At 42.1% G+C, this 21,851-nt stretch overlaps 1 protein-coding gene across 3 annotated transcripts in view; it reads left to right on the forward strand.

Annotated features, from left to right (window-relative positions):
• The first annotated feature begins 5,337 nt into the window (after nucleotides 1-5,337).
• The window catches only part of ckap5 (cytoskeleton associated protein 5), a 40,792-nt gene continuing 24,278 nt past the window's right edge, over nucleotides 5,338-21,851 (forward strand). The window contains exons 1-27 of one of the 3 annotated variants that reach the window (XM_035798002.2): nucleotides 5,427-5,491; nucleotides 6,916-6,942; nucleotides 7,568-7,656; nucleotides 9,641-9,834; nucleotides 11,086-11,292; nucleotides 11,407-11,578; nucleotides 11,855-11,987; nucleotides 12,498-12,598; nucleotides 12,796-12,909; nucleotides 13,030-13,134; nucleotides 13,328-13,417; nucleotides 13,616-13,780; nucleotides 14,031-14,159; nucleotides 14,462-14,617; nucleotides 15,461-15,559; nucleotides 15,701-15,811; nucleotides 15,990-16,082; nucleotides 16,337-16,522; nucleotides 16,666-16,760; nucleotides 16,945-17,128; nucleotides 17,385-17,527; nucleotides 17,778-17,952; nucleotides 18,203-18,316; nucleotides 18,557-18,685; nucleotides 19,128-19,322; nucleotides 19,569-19,701; nucleotides 21,132-21,253. In XM_035798002.2, coding sequence (XP_035653895.1) covers nucleotides 7,600-7,656; nucleotides 9,641-9,834; nucleotides 11,086-11,292; nucleotides 11,407-11,578; nucleotides 11,855-11,987; nucleotides 12,498-12,598; nucleotides 12,796-12,909; nucleotides 13,030-13,134; nucleotides 13,328-13,417; nucleotides 13,616-13,780; nucleotides 14,031-14,159; nucleotides 14,462-14,617; nucleotides 15,461-15,559; nucleotides 15,701-15,811; nucleotides 15,990-16,082; nucleotides 16,337-16,522; nucleotides 16,666-16,760; nucleotides 16,945-17,128; nucleotides 17,385-17,527; nucleotides 17,778-17,952; nucleotides 18,203-18,316; nucleotides 18,557-18,685; nucleotides 19,128-19,322; nucleotides 19,569-19,701; nucleotides 21,132-21,253 — 3,402 coding nt within the window. In that variant the 5' untranslated portion in view covers nucleotides 5,427-5,491; nucleotides 6,916-6,942; nucleotides 7,568-7,599. Of the gene's footprint in view, nucleotides 5,492-5,609; nucleotides 5,667-6,915; nucleotides 6,943-7,567; nucleotides 7,657-9,640; nucleotides 9,835-11,085; nucleotides 11,293-11,406; nucleotides 11,579-11,854; nucleotides 11,988-12,497; nucleotides 12,599-12,795; nucleotides 12,910-13,029; nucleotides 13,135-13,327; nucleotides 13,418-13,615; nucleotides 13,781-14,030; nucleotides 14,160-14,461; nucleotides 14,618-15,460; nucleotides 15,560-15,700; nucleotides 15,812-15,989; nucleotides 16,083-16,336; nucleotides 16,523-16,665; nucleotides 16,761-16,944; nucleotides 17,129-17,384; nucleotides 17,528-17,777; nucleotides 17,953-18,202; nucleotides 18,317-18,556; nucleotides 18,686-19,127; nucleotides 19,323-19,568; nucleotides 19,702-21,131; nucleotides 21,254-21,851 lie in introns of those variants that run through there. The other 2 variants (XM_035798000.2, XM_035798001.2) reach the window with 2 other exon arrangements.

A 21,851-nucleotide genomic window follows, 5' to 3' on the forward strand; every position in this document is an offset into this window, starting at 1 on the left:
CTGCACCTGAGGGAGAGAGAGAGACAAAGGATTCACAAAAAAAGCTTGATCTTTGGAGTTTTAGGCTGGGTTTCTGTATTAGCACTATGTGACATCTGCTGATGTAAAAAGGGCTTTATAAATACATTGGATTTGATCTCTATTATTATCTCTCTAGTATCTACATTTTGAAGCATCTGTATGAGGCATCTTTATGTGCTGCATCTGAGAGAGGGAGTGAAACGGAGAGATGTTACTCAGGAGGAAGGCGAGACAGGGATTTTGGAATCGTGGTATCTTGGTACTAAACATTCAGACACAGCATCATAACACATAGTTAAAGTATTGGAGGTACAGTAAGTCATTTGAAACACAGGATGAAAAGAGGTTTGTTGAGGTTCACTGAGTGACCATGGGGCGGTAAGGCAGTGCATTTCTGTCATCTTCACCTGCGTAGCAGAGGAAGGGGTGATGGACATCATAGCGCAGCTCCACCCATAGGAAGACTCACCCGTTGGTCAACGCTCCACAGGGGTTGGAGAAGTCCTTCTTAGGGGGTGTGACTCCCTCCCAGTGTCTGTAGTCCATGTGGTCCCCGGTCATCCAGCACCACCTGTCTGTGAGGGCAGGTCGCTGCGTTGCAGCAGATCCTCCACCGCTCTCTGTTCATCCTTGCTGCGGACATAGAGCAGGTCCCCATAGTAATCCCTACAGTAGAACAGAGCGTCGGACCAACACAGCTTCTTCGTCACCACTGTCCCCTTCCTCCCCTTAAGAGGACACTGTAGGAAGGAAGTGGAGGAGGGGTGGTGGGCAGGAGAGCGGGTGTGGGAGAAGATAGGGGAGTTGAAGCACTAGTTGAAGAAGAAGGAAGAGGAGTGGATATTGGGGAAGAGAGGAGAAAAGATAGGAGGATTTTGGAAGGTTGAGTGGAGGACACAGAGGTGGCTGTGTCTGAAACAGAGAGAGAGTTTACAATATTTCACTCTTGACACGGGTGCACTCACTGACACAGCATGCAGGGAATCTTACCACAATACCAAAAATGTTTCCTTTACTTTATTAAATGTATTTGACAGGGCTAATGCATATCTCTGTAAATGTGCAAGAGTTAATTTCCTATCTAAAAAAAAGATTGAAACGGTCTATGAAATATAGGAAGAGTTCTACTGTCTGATGAAGATGAACAGTGAAGACAGTCATTGGTTATTACCTGCAGGAGTTGCATGTACCTCCACCTCACATAGCATGAGTATGTTGTCCTTTCCAGAAATGACCACAATGATGTAGCGACCCTCCATCTAATTACACTGGACATTTTCAGTCTTGCCTGGTCCGATTTGGGAGATGACAACACATCTGGGAAAGTTTGCCATGAAGTGCCGCTACAGGACCTTGCTTGATAGTCTTGGTTATTGTCCTCGTCAATGGCATGAGCAGGTTCACCCTGACAATCGTACAGAGAGGACTGAGAGGCCACTCTTCTCGACGCCACGTTCTCTAGAAAATATCAAATCAAAACGTCTGGTAGATTCGCCAAAAAGGAATGGGTCTTTGGAAAATGTAAGGCACTCAGTTATTTGAATGCCTGCATAACCGAGGGGGTGTTTATGATGTTGGCTCATCATCAACTAAATTTTAAAAATTCCAGCGATTGCTATGTCTTTAGGCCAACTGTTTTACAGAGGAAAGCAGAAATTATATTACGTGTCTTGGCACTGTGAATGAGGAGAAGGAAGGTGACACCTATAATAAATAACAATTATATTTAAGGATCATTTTAGGATAATTATAGAATGGTTCACTAATGGTTATTAATAATACAATTATTTTATAGTACATTACACAATTACACAATTTTGAATTTATTTGTTGTGCTTTAACCAACTTTACATGTCAAATACATCCAATCAAAATAGTATTCTGTGGCATCAAGATGTTACTCATCAGGAATGTCTACTACTTCTCTGTCTATTCAGGGCACCCAGCTCTTACTCTCTTTGGCCCCAATGTGTCTGTCGTGTTATACCTTATGGATATAATGTTTCCACTTTTGCATCTACAGTATTTGATTCCCGTTAATCTGACCACATGCCAAATGTATTTGTCTTGATTTCTTTACACATAATGACCTCACCAATGGAGGTTATTGTATTAGTTCATAGAAATCAAAGACAAATACATTTTGCATGTGGTCAGAACAACAGGAATCAAATGCTGTATCGATAACACACCCCCTCTGTCACAAACACACTCCTCTGTTCCGTGAATAGTTGTCAGGTATGGAAAATAGATTCTTAACTCAGTGACTCACCTGTATAAATAAAGCATAACATACACAATAGTAAACAAATATATACAGTATATACAGCATTTGATTTGATTTATATACAGTACCAGTCAAACGCTTGGACAAATTTACTCATTCAAGGGTTTTCTTTATTTTTTACTATTTGCTACATTGTAGAATAATAGTGAAGACATCAAAACCATTAAATAACACGTATGTAATCATGTAGTAACCAAAAAAGTGTGAAATAAATCCAAATATATTTTAAATTTGAGATTCTTCAAAGTAGTCACTCTTTGCCTTGATAACATCTTTGCACACTCTTGGCATTCTTTCAACCAGCTTCATAAGGTAGTCGGCTGGAATGCATTTCAATTAACAGGTGTGCCTTCTTAAAAGTTAATGTGTGGAATTTCTTTCCTTCTTAATAATTCATTTGAGACAATCAGTTCTGTTGTGACAAGATACAGTCGGGGTGGTATACAGATGATAGCCCTATTTGGTAAAAGACCAAGTCCATATTGTGGCAAGAACAGCTCAAATAATCAAAGAGAAACGACAGTCCATCATTACTATAAGACATGAAGGTCAGTCAATGCGGGAAATTCCAAGAACTTTGAAAGTTTCTTCAAGTGCAGTCGAAAAAAATATCAAGCGCTATGATGAAACTGTCTCTCATGAGGACCGCCACAGGAGTTCCCTCTGCTGCAGAGGATAAGTTCATTAGTGTTATTAACTGCACCTCAGAACTTGCAGCCCAAATAAATGCTTCACAGATTTAAAGTAACAGACGCATCTGCTAAACACGTGTATGTGACCAATAAAATGTTATTGATTTGATCTCAACATCAACTGTTCAGAGGAGACTGCGTGAATCGGGCCTTCATGGTCGAACTGCTGCAAAGAAACCACTACTAAAGGACACCAATAAGAAGAAGAGACTTGCTTGGCCCAAGAAACACGAGCAATGGACATTAGACTGGTAGAAATCTGTCCCTTGGTATGATGAGTACATATTTGAGATTTTTTGTTCCAACCGCTGGGTCTTTGTGAGAGGCAGAGTAGGTGAACGGATGATCTCTGCATGTTTGTTTCCCACACTGTCAGTGATTTATTTAGAATCCAAGGCCCACTTAACCAGCATGGCTACCACAGAATTCTGCAGCGACCATCTGGTTTGCGCTTAGTGGGACAATCATTTGTTTTTCAACAGGACAATGACCTATAGGCTTGTAAGGGCTATTTGACCAAGAATGAGAGTGATGGAGTGCTGCATCAGATGACCTGGCCTCCACAATCACCCAACCTCAACCCAATTGAGATGGTTTTGAATGAGTTGGACTGCAAAGTGAAGGAAAAGCAGCAAACAAGTGCTCAGCATATCTGGGAACTCCTTCAAGATGGTTTGAAAAGCATTCTAGGTGGCTACCTCATGAAACTGGTGGAGAGAATGCCAAGAGTGTACAAAGCTGTCATCAAGGCAAAGGGTGGCTACTTTGAAGAGTGTAAAATATAAAATATATATTTAGATTTTTTTAACACTTTTTTGATTACTACATGATTACTATATGTGTTATTTAATAGTATTGATGTATTCACTATTATTCTACAATATAGAAAATAGCAAAAATCAAGAAAAACCCTTGAATGGGTAGGTGTGTCCAAACTTTTGACTGGTACTGTACATATATTACATTTTACAAGGCAATCGCTCTCTCTTTGGGGCATCCAACTACCTCCCTTGGCTCCAGTGTGCCTGAAAACCCTGAACTTGATGAGTACAGTATGCTGTTTCCACTAATTAATCCATTAATTTGGTTCTACTGTTCTGACAACATGCAACATTTATTATATTCCATGTCTTTAAATGGAATATATATACAATGAGGCAAGATCAGAAGATGAAAGCAAGGTAAGCCATGGTCCTGTCATGGAAATCATTGTCCTCTCCATGTTTTCATTGATACATACGCCAATATGCAAGTACACAAACTAAAATTTGATGTTACAAGTTTACAGCATATTGTTACTGTGTATACCATAGGAATATATTCTAGTCTATGCTGTATAAATAAATCAGTGGAATCCTCAACTTTATGTACTGTAATGCTTTCTACATTTAAATTAATTTGTCACAGAATTCTACAAGAACTCAGAATGTCATCATCCTTGGAAATAGCATAATCACTAGAATATTACTCCCTACACACCACTGGAAATTAGTTCAACCCAAAGTGTGATGGTGCAAGGTATCTGACTGTTATTCAATGTGTAAATGTTTTTATTGTATCTGTCTGTCCCTAGTCAAATACATTAAAGGGATACTATTTTGGTAATGAAGCCCTTTATCTACTTCCCCAGAGTCAGATGAATTTGTGGATACTGTACCATTTTAGGTTCAGTTTGAAAGAAGTTGCTAACTACAGTTAGCGTAATTGCTAACTAGCGTTAGCGCAATGTCTGGAGGTCTATGGTAACTGCTAGCATGCATTTCCAAAGTCATGAAGTATCCCTTTAACACGAATCGAATAAATAGTGTAGGGCAACCAGGTCAAACAATAATCCAAATTGTGAAGACAATGCAGTATGTCCTGTGTCAGGTATAGCCCCAGAACGAGGGCATCATGTGCCAAAGATTAAGGCAGGAGCAAGACTGTGCAAGCAACAGGAGGCAGGCAGAGAAAAGGAAGGAAGGGGCAAGGGGAGGACTGGAGACAGTAGAGCACCAAGCTGACCTCAGGGCAGGTAGGGACAGTAAGGGGAAACACTGGCGATGAAATAGACAGAAGAGAGTTGAGACCATGCTCATGCTGACTCTATAACTTTACAATTTCATGGCTCACACATGTTTTCATTCCATATGCCATGTGCAGATATGGCGTTTGCCATATTGGCAATACAATATGTATTGTTGAGGTCTAAAAGTCTATATATTTTGATTGACACTTACCTAGGGGGACTGCTTAATTTAATGTTTGGGCATAATGTTAGCAGTGTGGTTAAGGTTAGGGTTAAGGTTAGAGTTAAGATTTGAACGAAGAGAATTGTAGAAAAAGGCGGGGTTTAGCCATTTGTGGCTGTGGTACGTTACTCTAGTTATGACCCTCCCTCTGGTTCCCCGCCCGTGGAGGCGTTTTCAAAGCTTGGACTGGAGAAAGTAATGATCGAATATCGGCTCCATCAAAATAGATAACACCATTTTGCCTAACAGAAAGACCACAGGTAATTTTTAAAAAGCCACTATTCATTGTTCTGCTTATTAGCTAAGCTAATGAAAGGAGAGTTCGTGCTTTGATGTTCACTCAGACAACAGACCTCATTCATTTCGCTCACTGCTGCGTTGTCTGGGCCTGGCTGTGGTGGAGATGAAATAGCTGTTTTTTTTTTTAAATGTCAGGTAACGTTAGACATGTCTTATTTTGTACACATGCCAGCTTAATGCAATGTCGTAACTTCTATATTTGCTCCACGTTACACCGGTTGGTGAGAAAGCATCGTTGTAAAATAGTTAAAGTGGTTGTTGGGTTTTGGTGGTGTTGACAGGTCCAGCTAGCAGTTACTAGCTAACGTTACGGTTACTAGCCACGTTAGCTTGACGCTGTCCGCTGCCAACGGCATCAGTTTCAGCAAGCTGACGTTTAAGACGTGTGCCACACATTTGTATCGTTATTTGATTCCAACCAAATCTAGTTTCAATAACAAACAACGTTTTTTTTCTCTCGAAATATTAGCGCGCTAACTAGTTGCGAGCGGGGCTCTGCCAGCAATGTTCATCATGTTACTGTAACTAGCAACCTATAACGTTAGGTTGTAATGTAGCTCGCTAGTTCATTCTGCCCAGCCAAGATCCTGAACTCGTCCCAGCCAGTCACACATACGTTTCAAGTTGTATTTGGTCGTATGCACAGGATGCAACGAAATTCGTACTTGCATGCTCCCTTTCGACAATGCAACAACAATCAAATATAACAATAGGAACAAGTGAATGGAAGTAGAATAAACATTTTAGTATAATACAGGAAGGCACCATTTGTAGTACAATATTTAAGCTAACGCTAGACGAACGGGGGGAATTGGGCCAAGTATTTACATTGTGTGGGTGTGTGGTGCAGGTGGTCAGTCCAGCAGCTTGATGGCTTGTAGATATAAACTGTCTCTGAGCCAGTTGGTATCAGACCTCATGCTCAGATGCGTCTGCCAGACGGTAAGGGAGTGGACTGGGGTGTGGGGTCCTTTTGATTATGCTGCAGGACTTCCTCAGGCACCGTTTCAAGTAGCTGTTCTGGATGGGTGGGAACACAGACCCCGGTAATGTACATGATGTAGCTTGCCAGAGTCTGTTGCCATGCTTCTTGGCAAATCTTTACATATCGCTCAGCTATTTGCAAGTAGTTAATTTGCCTAGCTAGATAGATGGATAGCTAACATGTTGAGGAATACCGTTACACATGACATGATAGTGGTAACCGTAAATGTCATTTCTGAAAGCTGTTTACCCCAACGTGCATTGGTCAATATGAAATCTGACGGGCATTAGGAGGTAATGACATGATTGTCCGTTCAAAAAGAGTTGTAGCACCTAGTACGGCCGTTTTTAACTACTTAACTAGCTGGCTATATTGTAACGGCAAGTTTTGTCTTGGCAGTTCTCCACCCACAGTGCATTCGACAAGGTAATTGTTTAACTGAATTATGTCGGCACTCTCCACACACGTGTTATTGCTGCAGGCCAGAGCATCTCACACTGATGATTTTGTGCCAAATTCACTATTGGAATGATCTTCTCAATCTTTTGATGCATGCATAGTAGGTTATGTGTCTTGGATGAAAGGAAGTGAAATACACATTTAATTTAATCGGAAATGTACAGTGCCTTCATAAAGTATTCACACCCCTTGACTTTTTCCACATTTTGTTCTTACAGCCTGAGCTTAAAATTGAGATTTTGTCACTGGTCTACACACAATAGACCATATGTGTTTCCACATTTTTACAAATGAAAAGCTGAAATGTCTTAAGTATTCAACCCCTTTGTTATGGCAACCCTAAATAAGTTCAGGAGTAAAAATGTGCTTTACAAATCACATAAGTTGCACGGACTCACTCAGTGTGCAGTAATATTTGAATTCAGGCTTTTAACAACAAAATGTGGACTAAGTCAAGGGGTATGACTACTTCCTGAAGGCATTGTATGTTATGACTGCACTATTGACATACCAGCACTCATTCCAACTGGATGTTCTGAGAATGGATAGCACAACTGGTGACTCCCACTTTGTTTTGATATTGTTGTTACAGTTGAATTTGTAAGGTGAAAACCAGAGGTCATCATGGGTGATGACAGTGAGTGGATGAAGTTGCCCATCGACCAGAAGTGTGAACACAAGGTGATTACCCCTTACACACACACACACACACACTGAAGACAAACCTGACTTTCCACAGTGTTGAATCCTTGCTGGATGTGTTTCTGTGGTTTTGTTTCAGAAAATGTTATCAAATAGCACACCCTGAACTCACATTATAAGCCAGTGTTTTCCATTAGTGCCAGCCGTCAGCTAATCAGCCGGTTACGGACTCCTTTTCAGCCGGTTACCTTTTCCACTTCCTATTAACAAGGCGACTTTTCATTTAAAAGTTTAAATTGGCTAGTCCCTTGGGCCCTCTCCCGCTAGAATGAATGACATGCAGTTTCTAGCAATCTATTGATAGGATAGGCGCCTATTATACACAAAGCGAGCGACAATGGAAGCGCCGTCTGTCCCATCCCCGGTATAATTTGTGTGCGCTGTGGTTGGATGCAGTTTAATTTCTTTACATGGAGCAGGGAGAGCGCATGATGCTCGTGGGTTTGTACATCCCATGTCATGTAAGTTGTAATAATGAGTCGAAATCCACTTAGCCTAATTATTATTTTCTGCAACAATGTATTTTCTTTCGCATCTTTCACATAGCCAGCGACGCAGAGTCGTGACACATAAGCTATTTACTGTGCTTTATTGGACAACTGAAAAGCAAGTGTTGACTTGTTATAAAAGGTGTCGAACCGACTGAATAAAGTCGATGTCCTATATCCCTTTGCCATTCATAAATCATGCAGAGTGGTATCGCATCTGGACAAGTAAACCAAAGGTTTTCCTTTCCTAGGATGTCCGGGCTTGCCAGACAGTGGCGCTGAAGTGAGTGACTCTGGTCTCATCAGTCAGTGTAGCCTATCGCATAGCTGAGAGAGCCATTCATTTGGCTCCCTAATTTGCATGGGGACCGGTAGGCCAAGGTTTTTTTTTTTTAGGATTATCTGCAGATAAATAATGAAAACATTAGATGAAGAATCATCACTGCAGGAACAATAGGTTGTGGAGAGCCTCATTCTGGTCCAAATATGATCATTAGGTCCCTTACGGAATCTGGGCTTTAAAACGGAATTCAACAATGTAACGAATGTATTGATGTTTTTAGCATAATTATTTTTGTGCATGTTGAGTTTTTTTATTTCATGTTGAGTATAATACTTAAGACTGGCGTAAAGCCTTTGATGTTTTCCATTGAACCCTTTTCATTTATTTTTCAACATAATGTGGGCTATTTACTTAATTTTTCTATTCTATTAAAATACATCATTTGAAAAAGAAACGTGGCAATGCATACTTTGCAGTAAAACGTAATAAGACTTTAATCTCGAATACAGGTTAAATGAAATGTTTCATATTCTTATACTTAGGAAATAGCCCTTATCATATAGACCTAGACAAAATCCAGAACTACTACCAATACACTGAATTCATACATTTTCAGTCATTTAAATTGTCATGTCTTTCTACACAATACATTTTTCCAATCTGGGAGGTTAACTCAATAAAGTAGCCAATTCAATCATTTCGCACTACTGGTCCGGGGTGCCTGGCTGGCAAATGTTTCTCTTTGGTGGCTACTCTGTGTACTTGTGAAAAACACTGGTAAGCTCATTTTAAGGAGCAGCTTTTCTTGGAACACCGTTTCCCCCACAAAAACAGCTCATTTGGACTACGTTTCCCACAGCAAAGAGCTAGACTGAAGACTGCTCAATGGATTTTCCAAAAGGATAGCCTAACATGCAGTGAAGCTTATGATTTAAAGTTTCCGATCCCCGTCTTCAGTCTCTCTCAAATGATTTACACTCACTGACTGCTTCAATCACAATGGAGGATATGCTAAGCCAAACAACTGCCCTCTGTACTTAACATCAAAATAAGGCCCATTATAAATTTGTTTCTTACTCTGGCTGTACAACTAGAATCTGGGTCACATCAAATCCCTTAGTTATGAACTAAAATGTACCATGACTCCCTCTCATCACAAGGCTCACTATTCTCCTGCTTCATCCCAACCAAGGTATGGAAAGCCAGACTAAATGGATATGAAGAAGCCCTGAAGCTCTTCAAGAGGATAGAGGACGAGAAGAGCCCAGAATGGGGCAAATACCTGGGCCTGCTTAAGAAGTTTGTGACAGACTCAAACGCAGTGGCCCAGCTTAAGGGCCTTGAGGCAGCACTTGCCTACGTCGAGAATGCTCATGTGGCTGGCAAGTAAGTATTAGACCTAGATTTCATCTGACGACACAAACTGAACTTTGTAAATACAAGAAGATGTAATAGTAACTCATTGCCTAGATCTTCAGGCTAGTTGAAAATAAGTCATGAAAAGGCCTAACTCATAGCCTTGGTTAACAGGTTAGGTGAATGCATACGATTATAATACAAGAGACTCATTGTAATTAGATGGATTAATACATCTACATCTCCCAATGAAAGCTTTGTCTGTTTTAAGTGCTGCTCTCTGTGTGAAACTGGGCTAGTTGTGGAAGCTCCAGTGAGCTGCAACGCCGTCAGGATACATTTTAAGCCTGCCTGATATTTATTTATGGAGAGAGCCAGTCTGACATCAGAGCTGTATATCGTGTGCAGCCTATCAAGCAAGGATTACACTATTGAATGACTAGTAGGGACTTTGAGTCTATCTCAGAGTTGACACTTCAAGATTCCACCCGGATGATGTCTACTATGTGGTGATTAGTCTAGGTTGATATTTACATGTTGTACAAGATATCAAAGCCTAACCTATATTTGAAGTCAAACAAAAAGCTTCTTTTTTTTTAACGTGTGTGAACATGCTGGAATTAGACTGCCCGGTAGTGAATGAGAGAAGACGGCCGCGAGCATCAACGGCGTTATGCATTTCAAATTGGAAAGCAAGTCTATTTTCCTCGTGTCTATCCGAAGCAATGCTGGTAAAGTGAGCGGATAAAAAGCTAGAAAATAGACTGTTTGTGCATTGTCATGTCTGTAGTTGTGACATGTATAGTTAAAACGCGTCTATTTAGTGTTTGTGTAGCTGCCAGTGCCAATAATACATATTTGAAAACAATAACTTTATGCCTCTGCCTTTGTTGATTTCGAGCACAGGCATATAGCCTACGCCTGGGGAACTCTGTTCAAGAGAGAATGCTGTTATGTGGAAAGAACGAGACTAGCGAAATTCTTTATAAACGGCTAGGTTGTATTAGCTATAACTCTCCTCACGTTTGTGAGCTAACATAACAGAAGGCAGGTACAGTGGCTCCCGTAGGACATATAAGGTGAGTCAAAAGGAACACGCAACAATAATTCGTAAGGGCTACGTAGCAAACACATCATTCAACTGTTTATTATGGACTCTTCATGACAATTAAGCTGGTATACGCTACGCAGTGTCTGTGAATTGATAATCTACTCTCGCACAGAAAGTTTGACGGTGTCTTTCTGTGTGGTTTCGGCTTAAGTGTTTTGCATGTGTTCCAGAACATCAGGAGAGGTGGTGTCGGGAGTGGTCAGTAAAGTGTTCAACCAACCTAAAGCTCGGGCCAAAGAGCTGGGCTCAGACATCTGCCTCATGTACATGGAGATTGAGAGGGCTGAGGTGGTTCAGGACGAGCTCATCAAAGGCCTTGATAACAAAAACCCCAAGATTGTTGTCACCTGTATTGAAACATTAAGGAAAGCACTTAGGTGAGTTTTACTACTTCATAGTTAAAGATTTCTCCAACCAATTAATTCAGCCACTTTTTTTTACCATAGGGCTAAATCCTGAAATATAGCACTTTTGTTTTCCTTCATTTCCAGTGAGTTTGGCTCCAAAATTATTACTCTGAAGCCAGTGGTGAAAGTTTTGCCCAAACAGTTTGAGTCGCGAGAAAAGGCAGTTCGAGATGAGGCCAAACTACTAGCAGTAGAGATCTATAAATGGATCCGGGATGCTCTTCGACCTCCTCTTCAGGGCATCAACTCTGTTCAGGTGAGATGAGGCTTCTGAAAACGTTGATACAGAGGCTCTTTCTCAGTTCATCTTTCCTTGATTTCTTACATCCTTCTCAAAACACGTAGGATAAGTAGGTCTGAGAGGAGGGACTTTGGACCTTCTTCAATAATAGGATTGATACATGGAATCTTCAAAAGACCAATTGAGATGCAGCCAGAGTTTGCTTATGCTCATATGCAACATGGGTCTCCGTAACTGCTGGAACGTCTGGTGAATGGGATGTCTAACAGCGGTCTTTTCTTTCTTTCACAGTTGAAGGAACTGGAGGAAGAGTGGGTGAAGCTGCCGACTGCAGCCCCCAAACAGAGCCGCTTCCTCCGCTCACAGCAGGCCCTCAAGGCCAAGTTTGAACAGCAGCAGGCAGCTGGAGGAGACGAGGCAGATGGTATACTTTATCGGATTTAGCCTATAGTTTTGAAGTTCACATTTTAAGGCACTTTTACCTCTTTTTTTCCCCCCGTAGCCTGGATGGCAGTCTTTGCGCTGTCTTATGGAACTCCTTAATTAAGGAGTTGTTGACGAGATAGCGCCAACAGATCTGTGACTAGGCTTCTCCTCAGCAGCTTAATTCCATTTGTGAAACAATTGATCTTCGTCAATGGCTTTTATTTGAGAGAATTTGCGCAACGCTTTATGTCTTTGTGGAAGGTGTATGTAGATGTGTCATGTTATCTTGTTGATGGAAACTGGCCTTGTGAAAAACCTTTGCTGACGTGTCGTCAAGCATACAGTACCAGTCAAAAGTTTGGACACAAGGATTGTTCTTTATTTTGACTATTTTCTACATTCTAGAATAATGGTGAAGACATCAAAACTATGAAATAACACATATGGAATCATGTATCATGAATCATTATCAAATTGAATGTCTAACACTGTAAACTCTCTCTTTCAGGAGATAAGGATGATGAACCTGCACCTCAGGTAGACCCTTACGAGCTGCTGGAAGCAGTGGAGATCCTCTCGAAACTACCTAAAGACTTCTACGACAACATTGTACGTTTGGGCACCACTGTTTAAGGGACATGACCCGTAAACTAAAAAGGCCTTAAGTGTATCTATTGAATTAATATATTTCTAAACATGTGTAGTAATATTTTTCGAAAGCAAAAGTTAAGCTATTATGTGTTTCTTGTATTGTGTGGAATCCATGTCATGAGACACAAACCATCTATCATCATATCTGTCCTTAGGAGGCCAAAAAATGGCAGGAGAGGAAAGAGGCCCTGGAAGCAGTGGAGACCTTGGCTAAAAACCCTAAATTGGAGAACGGGGACTTTGGTGACTTAGTCAGAGCACTAAGAAAGGTACTGTAACATTTATGCTTCACGGGAACACCACTAATGGGGATACCGGGTAGTGGAATGTGTCTCCAGGAAGTAGGACAATGTTAAACGTCCTGAAAAGAACGATTTCTTGTTTCCCAGGTTATTGGTAAAGATGCAAATGTTATGTTGGTGACCCTAGCTGCCAAATGTGTGGCTGGACTAGCAGCTGGGCTTCGGAAGAAGTTTGGAACGTACGCAGGACATGTAAGTTACCTTCAAGGCAGTGGTATAGAATTGTGTTCACAACAGTTATGCTAAGCCAAGAGCAGTGAATGTGGGAGCTGATGCATGAACAAGCTGAGTGGGTTAACAGTAGGGAGCAGTGGCAACATGTCCTTGTACATCCTGATTTACTGTGCCAGAAACACTGTGCTTATATTATGCTCTGTGTTTCAAGGTGGTGCCAACAATTTTAGAAAAGTTTAAAGAGAAGAAACCCCAAGTGGTCCAGGCCTTGCAAGAGGCTATTGATGCAATCTTCCTTACTGTGAGTGAACTGTACTATGTGGATTCACTGGTAATAGTTTGGGCTTTGTTTCTATGTGATTCATATCAAGCTGATTTTGTGAGATCTGGAATGTCGGTACTGTTTTGAGATATTCTTTGCCGTTTGACTTGGTCAAGGGACTGCCTATATTTTCTGGGCCTAACGTAATATTTTCCATGTCTTCTTATTGTTTTGCAGACAACTCTCCAGAATATCAGTGAGGATGTGTTGGGTGTGATGGACAACAAGAACCCTTCCATCAAACAGCAGGCCTCTCTGTTCCTGGCCAGAAGCTTCCGCCACTGCACCCAAGCCACATTGCCAAAGAGCATGCTCAAAGCTTTCTGTCCTGCATTTCTCAAGGTTCCCGAAAACATTTCCTATTCATAAATGGGCAACAGGCTGGTTTCCCAGACACAGATTAAGCCTAGTTCTGGACTAAAAAGCATGCTTAGTTGAGAATCTGGATTGAAAGTACTTTTTAGTCCAGGACTAGGCTGTGCCTGGGGAAAACGTCCCTCTGTGTTCACAAGTGATAGTGTTTTGTCCGCCATTTTGTGAATGCGTGTGGAATTATACTCCTACTTCCCCATCTCTTGATTAACCCTCTCAGCAAGTGAATGATTCGGCCCCAGAGGTGAGAGACGCTGCGTATGAAGCTTTGGGGACAGCCATGAAGGTGGTTGGGGAGAAGGCTGTCAACCCATTCCTGGCTGATCTGGACAAACTCAAGCTTGACAAGGTGAGGATTGCTATCAGTATATCTTATCATTAATATCAGTGTGTTAGCCTATCGTCAATATACAGCATGACCTTATCGTTGGTATCAGTCGATCTCGTGTGCCGTGTTATATTGTGTGTCCTGTGTAAAACTAGTTTACCCCTTGAAACTAAAGGTGAACTAATGCCAATGTAGATGAGTTCTTTATCGGATACAGGGTTGTATTATTATGAGTAAATGAGATTGTATCCTTTTAAAGTTGACCCATTTGGAAGAGTAGACAACAAATGAAATGACCTGACCATCCATCTCTAAATGAACAGATTAAAGAAAGTGCCGATAAAGTGGAGCTGCCTGGAAAGAAAGGTGGTGGTGGTGGTGTTGGGGCGGAGAAGAAGGCACCTGCTGCAAAGGCAGCACCGCCTGCTGTGGCTCCAGCTAGATCCTCTGGACCGCCCAAGAAGGCCCCAGCAGCTAAGGTTTGATTGATTTAATTGATTTGGCAGTTAAAATGCATATTGTGAGCCACTGCCTGTTCACCCCGCTATCATCCAGAAGGCGAGGTCAGTACAGGTGCATCAAAGCTGCGACCGAGAGACTGAAAAACAGCTTCTATCTCAAGGCCATCAGACTGTTAAACAGCCACCACTAACATTGAGTGGCTGCTGCCAACACACTGACACTGACTCAACTCCAGCCACTTTAATAATGGAAATTGATGGGAAATGATGTAAATATATCACTAGCCACTTTAAACAATGCTACCTTATATAATGTTACTTACCCTACATTATTCATCTCATATGCATATGTATATACTGTACTCTATATCATCGACTGCATCCTTATGTAATACATGTATCACTAGCCACTTTAACTATGCCACTTTGTTTACATACTCATCTCATATGTATATACTGTACTCGATACCATCTACTGTGTCTTGCCTATGCTGCTCTGTACCATCACTCATTCATATATCCTTATGTACATATTCTTTATCCCCTTACACTGTGTATAAGACAGTAGTTTTGGAATTGTTAGTTAGATTACTTGTTGGTTATTACTGCATTGTCGGAACTAGAAGCACAAGCATTTCGCTACACTCGCATTAACATCTGCTAACCATGTGTATGTGACAAATAAAAATTTGATTTGAATTTGATTTTTATTAAAGCCACTTCCGCCTGAGACGAGGTGAAGCCCAGGCTGTCAGTCTTATTCACCAGGCTCGCTACACTGTCCCCGATGACAAACTGTAACCATTGTAGGCGTATGTAAAGAAACTACTAAAATGAGTATTTGTGTTTGTTATTTTGCAGTTGGGTGGACCTCCTAAGAAAGGGAAACCTGCCTCCGCTCCGAGTGCGAAAGGAAAGAAATGTCCTGAAACTAAGGAATTTGTAGAGACCGAGCTATCAGTGAGTCGACTGTTTAAGAGGACTGCTATGTGCAGCGTTTTAACTGTAGGAATACTCATGCTTTATGGGTCTGATTTGAATGAGCAAAACAGTTTTTCGTGCAGTGAACTCTTTCATCTCCCTTCTGTTTGTGATCACTAGATTGAGGTGTGTGAGGAGAGGTCCGCCACGGTGCTCCCTGCCTCCTGCATGCAGCTGCTGGACTCTGCTAACTGGAAGGAGAGACTGGCCAGCATGGAGGAGTTTCAGAAGGTGACTAGTTTTGACTGTATAATCTGACTTCTTTAGTATTGTCTTACTCATATCTCATTAAATGGAACCCGTTTGTGTTCTAATTCTGTGATCTTGCTCGTATCGCGAACCTCTAAATAGATTCATTAGTGGAGTTAGGTACTTTTATGTTACATTCTTGTCATGTGATTGTCATCAGGCTGTGGAGCAGATGGACAAGAGTGAGATGCCTTGCCAGGCTCTGGTTAGGATGCTTGCCAAGAAACCAGGCTGGAAAGAGACCAACTTCCAGGTACATCATACCAACGTTTTAAAACACTTACCGCAACAACACGCGCTAAAATGGATGCATAGATACAAATGTTGATTAATCACCTGAGGTTTGTTTTTTTAACGGCTTAGACCTATGCATTGGACCTTGTATTTGTCCAGCGCCTGTCATTTATTGTGGATTGTGTAAAATAAAAAAACTATTTTCCCTAGATGGATCCACCTTGCTCTGTCGTCACAACTGACTTTTGGTTCTTGGGTTGGGTCATGGTTCAGGTGATGCAGATGAAGCTTCACATTGTGGGTCTGATAGCCCAGAAGGGATCATTCTCCAAGACGTCAGCCTTCGTGGTGTTGGACGGCCTGGTGGATAAAATAGGAGATGTGAAGTGTGGCGGCAAAGCCAAGGAGGGCCTGACTGCTACTGCTGAAGCCTGCTCCCTCCCCTGGACTGCTGAACAGGTCTGTTGTTGTCTTTCTGACTACATTTCTAATTGACACTGTGGTTCTGCTATTCCATTTTTTTCCCTCCCGTGTCTTTGATTTTTTTTTTAAGAACACAGGTAAGAAATATCAGTTGTTCACGAGCGTTCTTCATCCCTCAGGTGGTTTCCATGGTTTTTGCACAGAAGAATCCTAAAAATCAAGCTGAAACCCTCAACTGGTTGGCTAATGCCATGAAGGAATTTGGATTTGCTGGGTAAGTGTCTTACTTCCCATTGTTGTCGGTGTATTCATTCACCAATGACAATATCAAAGCATTCTGTGTCCTATGATAAGATGTTCTAATTCACGCAACCATCGTGGTAACACAAGTCTGCCAGTATAATGCTTTATAACTTGTTCAAAATATGTATGATAATGTGCATGTTTATCCCCTGCAGCATCAATGTGAAGGGTTTCATTAACAACGTCAAGACGGCGTTGGGAGCGACCAACCCTGCGGTGCGGACCGCAGCCATCACCCTCCTAGGAGTCATGTACCTGTACATGGGAGCTCCTCTGCGCATGTTCTTCGAGGATGAGAAACCTGCCCTACTGAAACAGATAGACGATGAGTTTGAAAAGGTAAGAAAAACATGGGTGAGGAATAGGTTGATTTGAAGAACCCGGCAATATGGCCGTATCTAATATGTGTAGTATGTATACAATTGTGTATTTGTATTTTCTAATGAATGGCCTCTCTGGCTCTCTTTTGAAATCGCTAGCTACAGGTTGATTTCATCTGCTATCTGTTCGCTCTACATAAGATTGTCAAGAAGGCATATAAGATTGTATGTACATGTATATATTTTCAATGGGGCTGATGAGATTGCTGCTTCAGATGCAAGGCCAGTCTCCTCCAACTGCGTTCAGAGGAGCCAGGAAAGGAGGAGCGGAGGAGGATGGAGAGGAGGCAGACGAGCAGGAGGAGGATGGGGGAGGAGCACCTGACGTCATGGATCTGCTACCTAGAACCGACATCAGGTTTGACTTTACGCTCATACCCTTTTTCACACTACCTTGTCGGTGCTGTTCTGTATTTTCAGCAACTATGATGGATGCGTAATCAGGCCAGCTCATTACTGCTTAGATCGGTTTGGCTCTGTTCAGCTCAGTAGTGTGAAGAACCCTGTACTACTTTGACTATTTAGATGACGTTTTTTCCGCTCTATGTTTTTAATGGTTTAGCCATTCCACCTCATTAATCCACTCCATTCTTCCGTCTCCTGTGCAGTGATAAGATCACGCAAGACATGGTGGATAAGGTAGGTGACAAGAATTGGAAGATTCGTAAGGAGGGTCTGGACGAGGTGGCAGCGGTCATCTCTGAGGCCAAGTTTATCCAGCCCAGCATCGGAGAGCTACCCATGGCACTGAAGGGACGCCTCAACGACTCCAACAAGATCCTGGTAAGAAGTGTGCTGGGCTCTGACTGAAGAGCTACCGGTCTGTTTTTTTTTTCCAGTTTCAAATTCAATATAAAGCCTGATGAAGACGTGGATTGTTTTAAAGGCAGTTATTTTACGACAAAGTCTTCAAACATTTTGCCAGGCACTCTTGTATGTTAAGTCTAAAGTATATTTTCTTCTGTCTGATAGTAGAATGTTATATGATTTATTGTAGCTTTTTCTGACCCCAAAGTATCTCTTCTCTCCCCAGGTCCAGCAAACCCTGACCATTCTTCAGCAGATCGCCGTAGCGATGGGCCCAGCTCTGAAGCAACATGTCAAGAACCTGGGCATGCCCATCATCACTGTACTGGGAGACGGCAAGGTAAAGACTATCATACTCTGACATGCATGCACAAAGGCATAGGTAGTTATTATGATTAGTGTGATAGAGAATATTATACTGTACCCATAGTACACACATATGATGAGCATAACAATCTCGTATAAGTGATAGACAATACTGAGTGACAACTGATACTGAGAACAACAAACAGTCACTCAGTATTGTATTGAGTGAATAATTGGTGTTGACTGACTCTTGTGTATCCCCTCTCCCCTGTAGACCAACGTGCGTGCTGCTGCCATGACAACCCTGCAGGCCTGGGTAGAACAGACCGGCATGAAGGACTGGCTGGAGGGAGAGGACCTGTCTGAAGAGCTCAAGAGAGAGAACCCCTTCCTTAGGCAGGAGGTACAAACACAGCCCTTCAGGTCATCACTTTAATCCTCTCTTAAAGCCTGCCTCTTGTAGCTGGCAGTAATAGGTAATAAGGATGTGGTTAGGTGCTGGTATTGTGTGGAATCTGAGCACATGGTTGAAACATTGGGGGCATCTGGAATGGGAAGCGTAATACCTCCCAACCATGTTTGATGGCCATGTACGTTTAGAATCTCCCCCCGGCACAGCCAGAAGAGGACTGGCCACCCCTTAGAGCCTGGTTCCTCTCGGTTTCTTCCTAGGTTCCTTCCTTTCTAGGGAGTTTTTCCCCTAGCCACTGTGCTTCTGCATTGCTTGCTGTTTGGGGTTTTAGGCTGTGTCTCTGTATAAGGACTTTGTGACATCTGCTGATGTAAAAAGGGCTTTATAAATGCATTTGATTGAGAAAGACTCCTATAACATGCCCCACCCCCAGGTGCTGGGCTGGCTGGCAGAGAAGCTCCCCGCCATGCGTACAGTGCCCTCTGACCTGATGCTGTGTGTGCCCTACCTGTACTCCTGTCTGGAGGACCGCAACGGAGATGTGAGGAAGAAGGCCCAGGACGCCCTGCCCATCTTTATGATGCACCTGGGCTATGAGAAGATGTTGAAGGCCACTGGCAAACTCAAGGTACGCCCTGCCACGGAGGAGATGACTTGGACAGGCTAAATTTAAAGATATAAAAGATGACTGAATGACTAATTGATAGTGGAGTGAAAGAAAGTGAAATGGAGCTGGATTCCCAGGCTAGAGAACATTGTCTTACGTCCGGTTCGTGGCTACGCTGTCGTGTTAGAATGACGCAATTTTTCTGAAGCCAATGGGCTTGTATTGTTGTTCTGTCGTGACTCTCTGTGTATCCCACTCTCCCTGTAGCCCGCCTCCAAGGAGCCTGTGTCTGCCCTGCTGGAGAAGGCCCGGGCAGTGATGCCAGCCAAGCTTGCTCCACCTCCTGGCAAAGCTGGCGCAGCCAAGTCTGTCAGCGGCGGTGCCCCTGCTGCAAAGTCAGGTTGGCTTGCTTCTCAGTTACTGTCTGAATGATGGGTGATCAAATTGTACTTGTCACATGCGCCGAATACACAAATGGTCGCTCCCATTTGATTAATCGTTCAGCAGTCTTCTAAGCCGTAAGACTGCTGAACAATTAGTCAAATGGTCACCCGGACTATTTACATTGAACCCCCCCTCGACTAACCTGTACCCCCGCACTTTGACTTGGTACCAGTACACACTCTATATAGCCTCGTTATTGTTATTTTGTGTTACTTTTTATTACATTTGTTACTTTAGTATTTTCTTAACTCTGCATTGTTTAAAGGCTTGTAAGTAAGCATTTCACGGTAAGGTCTACCTACACCTGTTGTATTCGATGCATGTGACATACGATTTGATCATACAGCTCTGTAGATGCTCATAATTAGCCTTTTGAACGTAGACTTGGCACTCCGGTACTGCTTGCCATGCGGTAGCAGAGATAAGTCTATGACTTGGGTTACTGGAGTCTTTAACAATTTTTGGGGGGGCCTGATATCGCCTATTATATAGGTCCTGGATGGCTTGGTCCCAGTGATGTAGTGGACCGTGCGCACTACACGCTGTAGCGCCTTACTGTCCGATGCCGAGCAGTTGCCGTCACAGGCGGTGATGCAACCGTTCAGGATGCTCTCGATGGTGCAGCTGTATAACTATGAGTGTGCAGAACAGTGTGCATCCCAAATGGCACCCTATTACCTAATTAAATACGCATGACTTTTGACCAGGTTCAATAGGGGAGTATGCGCCTTTTCATGTGGCTATATCTTTTCCAATTGTCTTATCTTAGGTTCTAATTCTCAGAGTAAAAAACTCTACGGACACTATGAAACCAAGTTTATGCTGTCCAGAGGATCAATACAGCTGCATTAGACAAACATTTTCACACAAGCACAGATATTTAACGTATCCTCATAGGCTTGAGTCTCCTCCTACCTATCTGTACAAACATCGTTCTTTACTGCTAGGCAGGACACTAGTGATATGGGTCATAAACTTTTATTTCTCCCTTAAGGTTACCTGACCTCAACCCACCCCTCCATCACTAATCCATGACTCTCTTCCCTTATCAATGCCTGCCACGTGTAATCGTGTCCCTGCCACCAACACATTCCAAGCTTAATTGCACACACTATATACCTTCCTCCTATAACCATTCACTTCTGGTGTAGACCCTCTAAACCTCAGCACTCCATCAGTGACATGAATAAGTATATTTCAGATTCTCAACCCATCATCTTGAGCAAGCAAACATTTCTCTACCTCCCTTGGACAAGTAGCCTGTTTTGTAAAATGTGGACTTTGTCTGTAAATCTATATAAAAATGTCTTCTATAATAGAGTATTGTTTATATAAGCCGTGTTCATCCCAGAACTTCCTAACCACTCTGTTGTTGGTGTTGTGCAGCTTCGTCTAAAGCTAAACCTAAACCTGTTATTGATGACTATGATGATGATGATGATGATGACGACGAGCCAGAGCCCGAAACTAAGACTAAGAAAGTGGTTAAGCCTGGAGCTGCTAAAAAGGTATGTATTTATTTGTCTGGCACCGTGTACAATTAAAACATACATTTGATGCATTGTTCCAGATATACAGTGCCTTCAGAAAGTATTCATACCCCTTGACTTATTCCACATTTTGTTGTTACAGCCTGAATTCAAAATATACTCTTTTTTCACTCATCTACATGCAATGCCCCATAATGACAAAGTGAAAACATGTTTTTAGAAATGTTAGCAAATGTATTGAAAGTGAAATAAAGATATCTAATTTACGTAAGTATTCACATGCCTGAGTCAATACTTTGTAGAAGCACCTTTGGCAGCAATGACAGCTGAGAGTCTTTCTGGTTAAGTTTAAGGACTTTCCACGCTTGGATTGTACAACATTTGCCCATTTAAAAAAAATATATATATTTTTAAATTCTTCAAGCTCTGTCAAATTGGTTTTTGATCATTGCTAGACAACCATTTTCAGGTCTTGCTGTAGATTTAAGTCAAACAGTAACTCAGCCACTCGGGAACATTCACTGGCATCTTGGTAAGCAACTCCAGTGTAGATTTGGCGTTGTGTTTTAGGTTATTGTCCTGATGAATGGTGAGTTCATCTCCCAGTGTCTAGTGG

The sequence above is a fragment of the Oncorhynchus keta genome, chromosome 22, assembly GCF_023373465.1.
Source record: "Oncorhynchus keta strain PuntledgeMale-10-30-2019 chromosome 22, Oket_V2, whole genome shotgun sequence".
NCBI classification, from domain to species: Eukaryota; Metazoa; Chordata; class Actinopteri; order Salmoniformes; family Salmonidae; genus Oncorhynchus; species Oncorhynchus keta.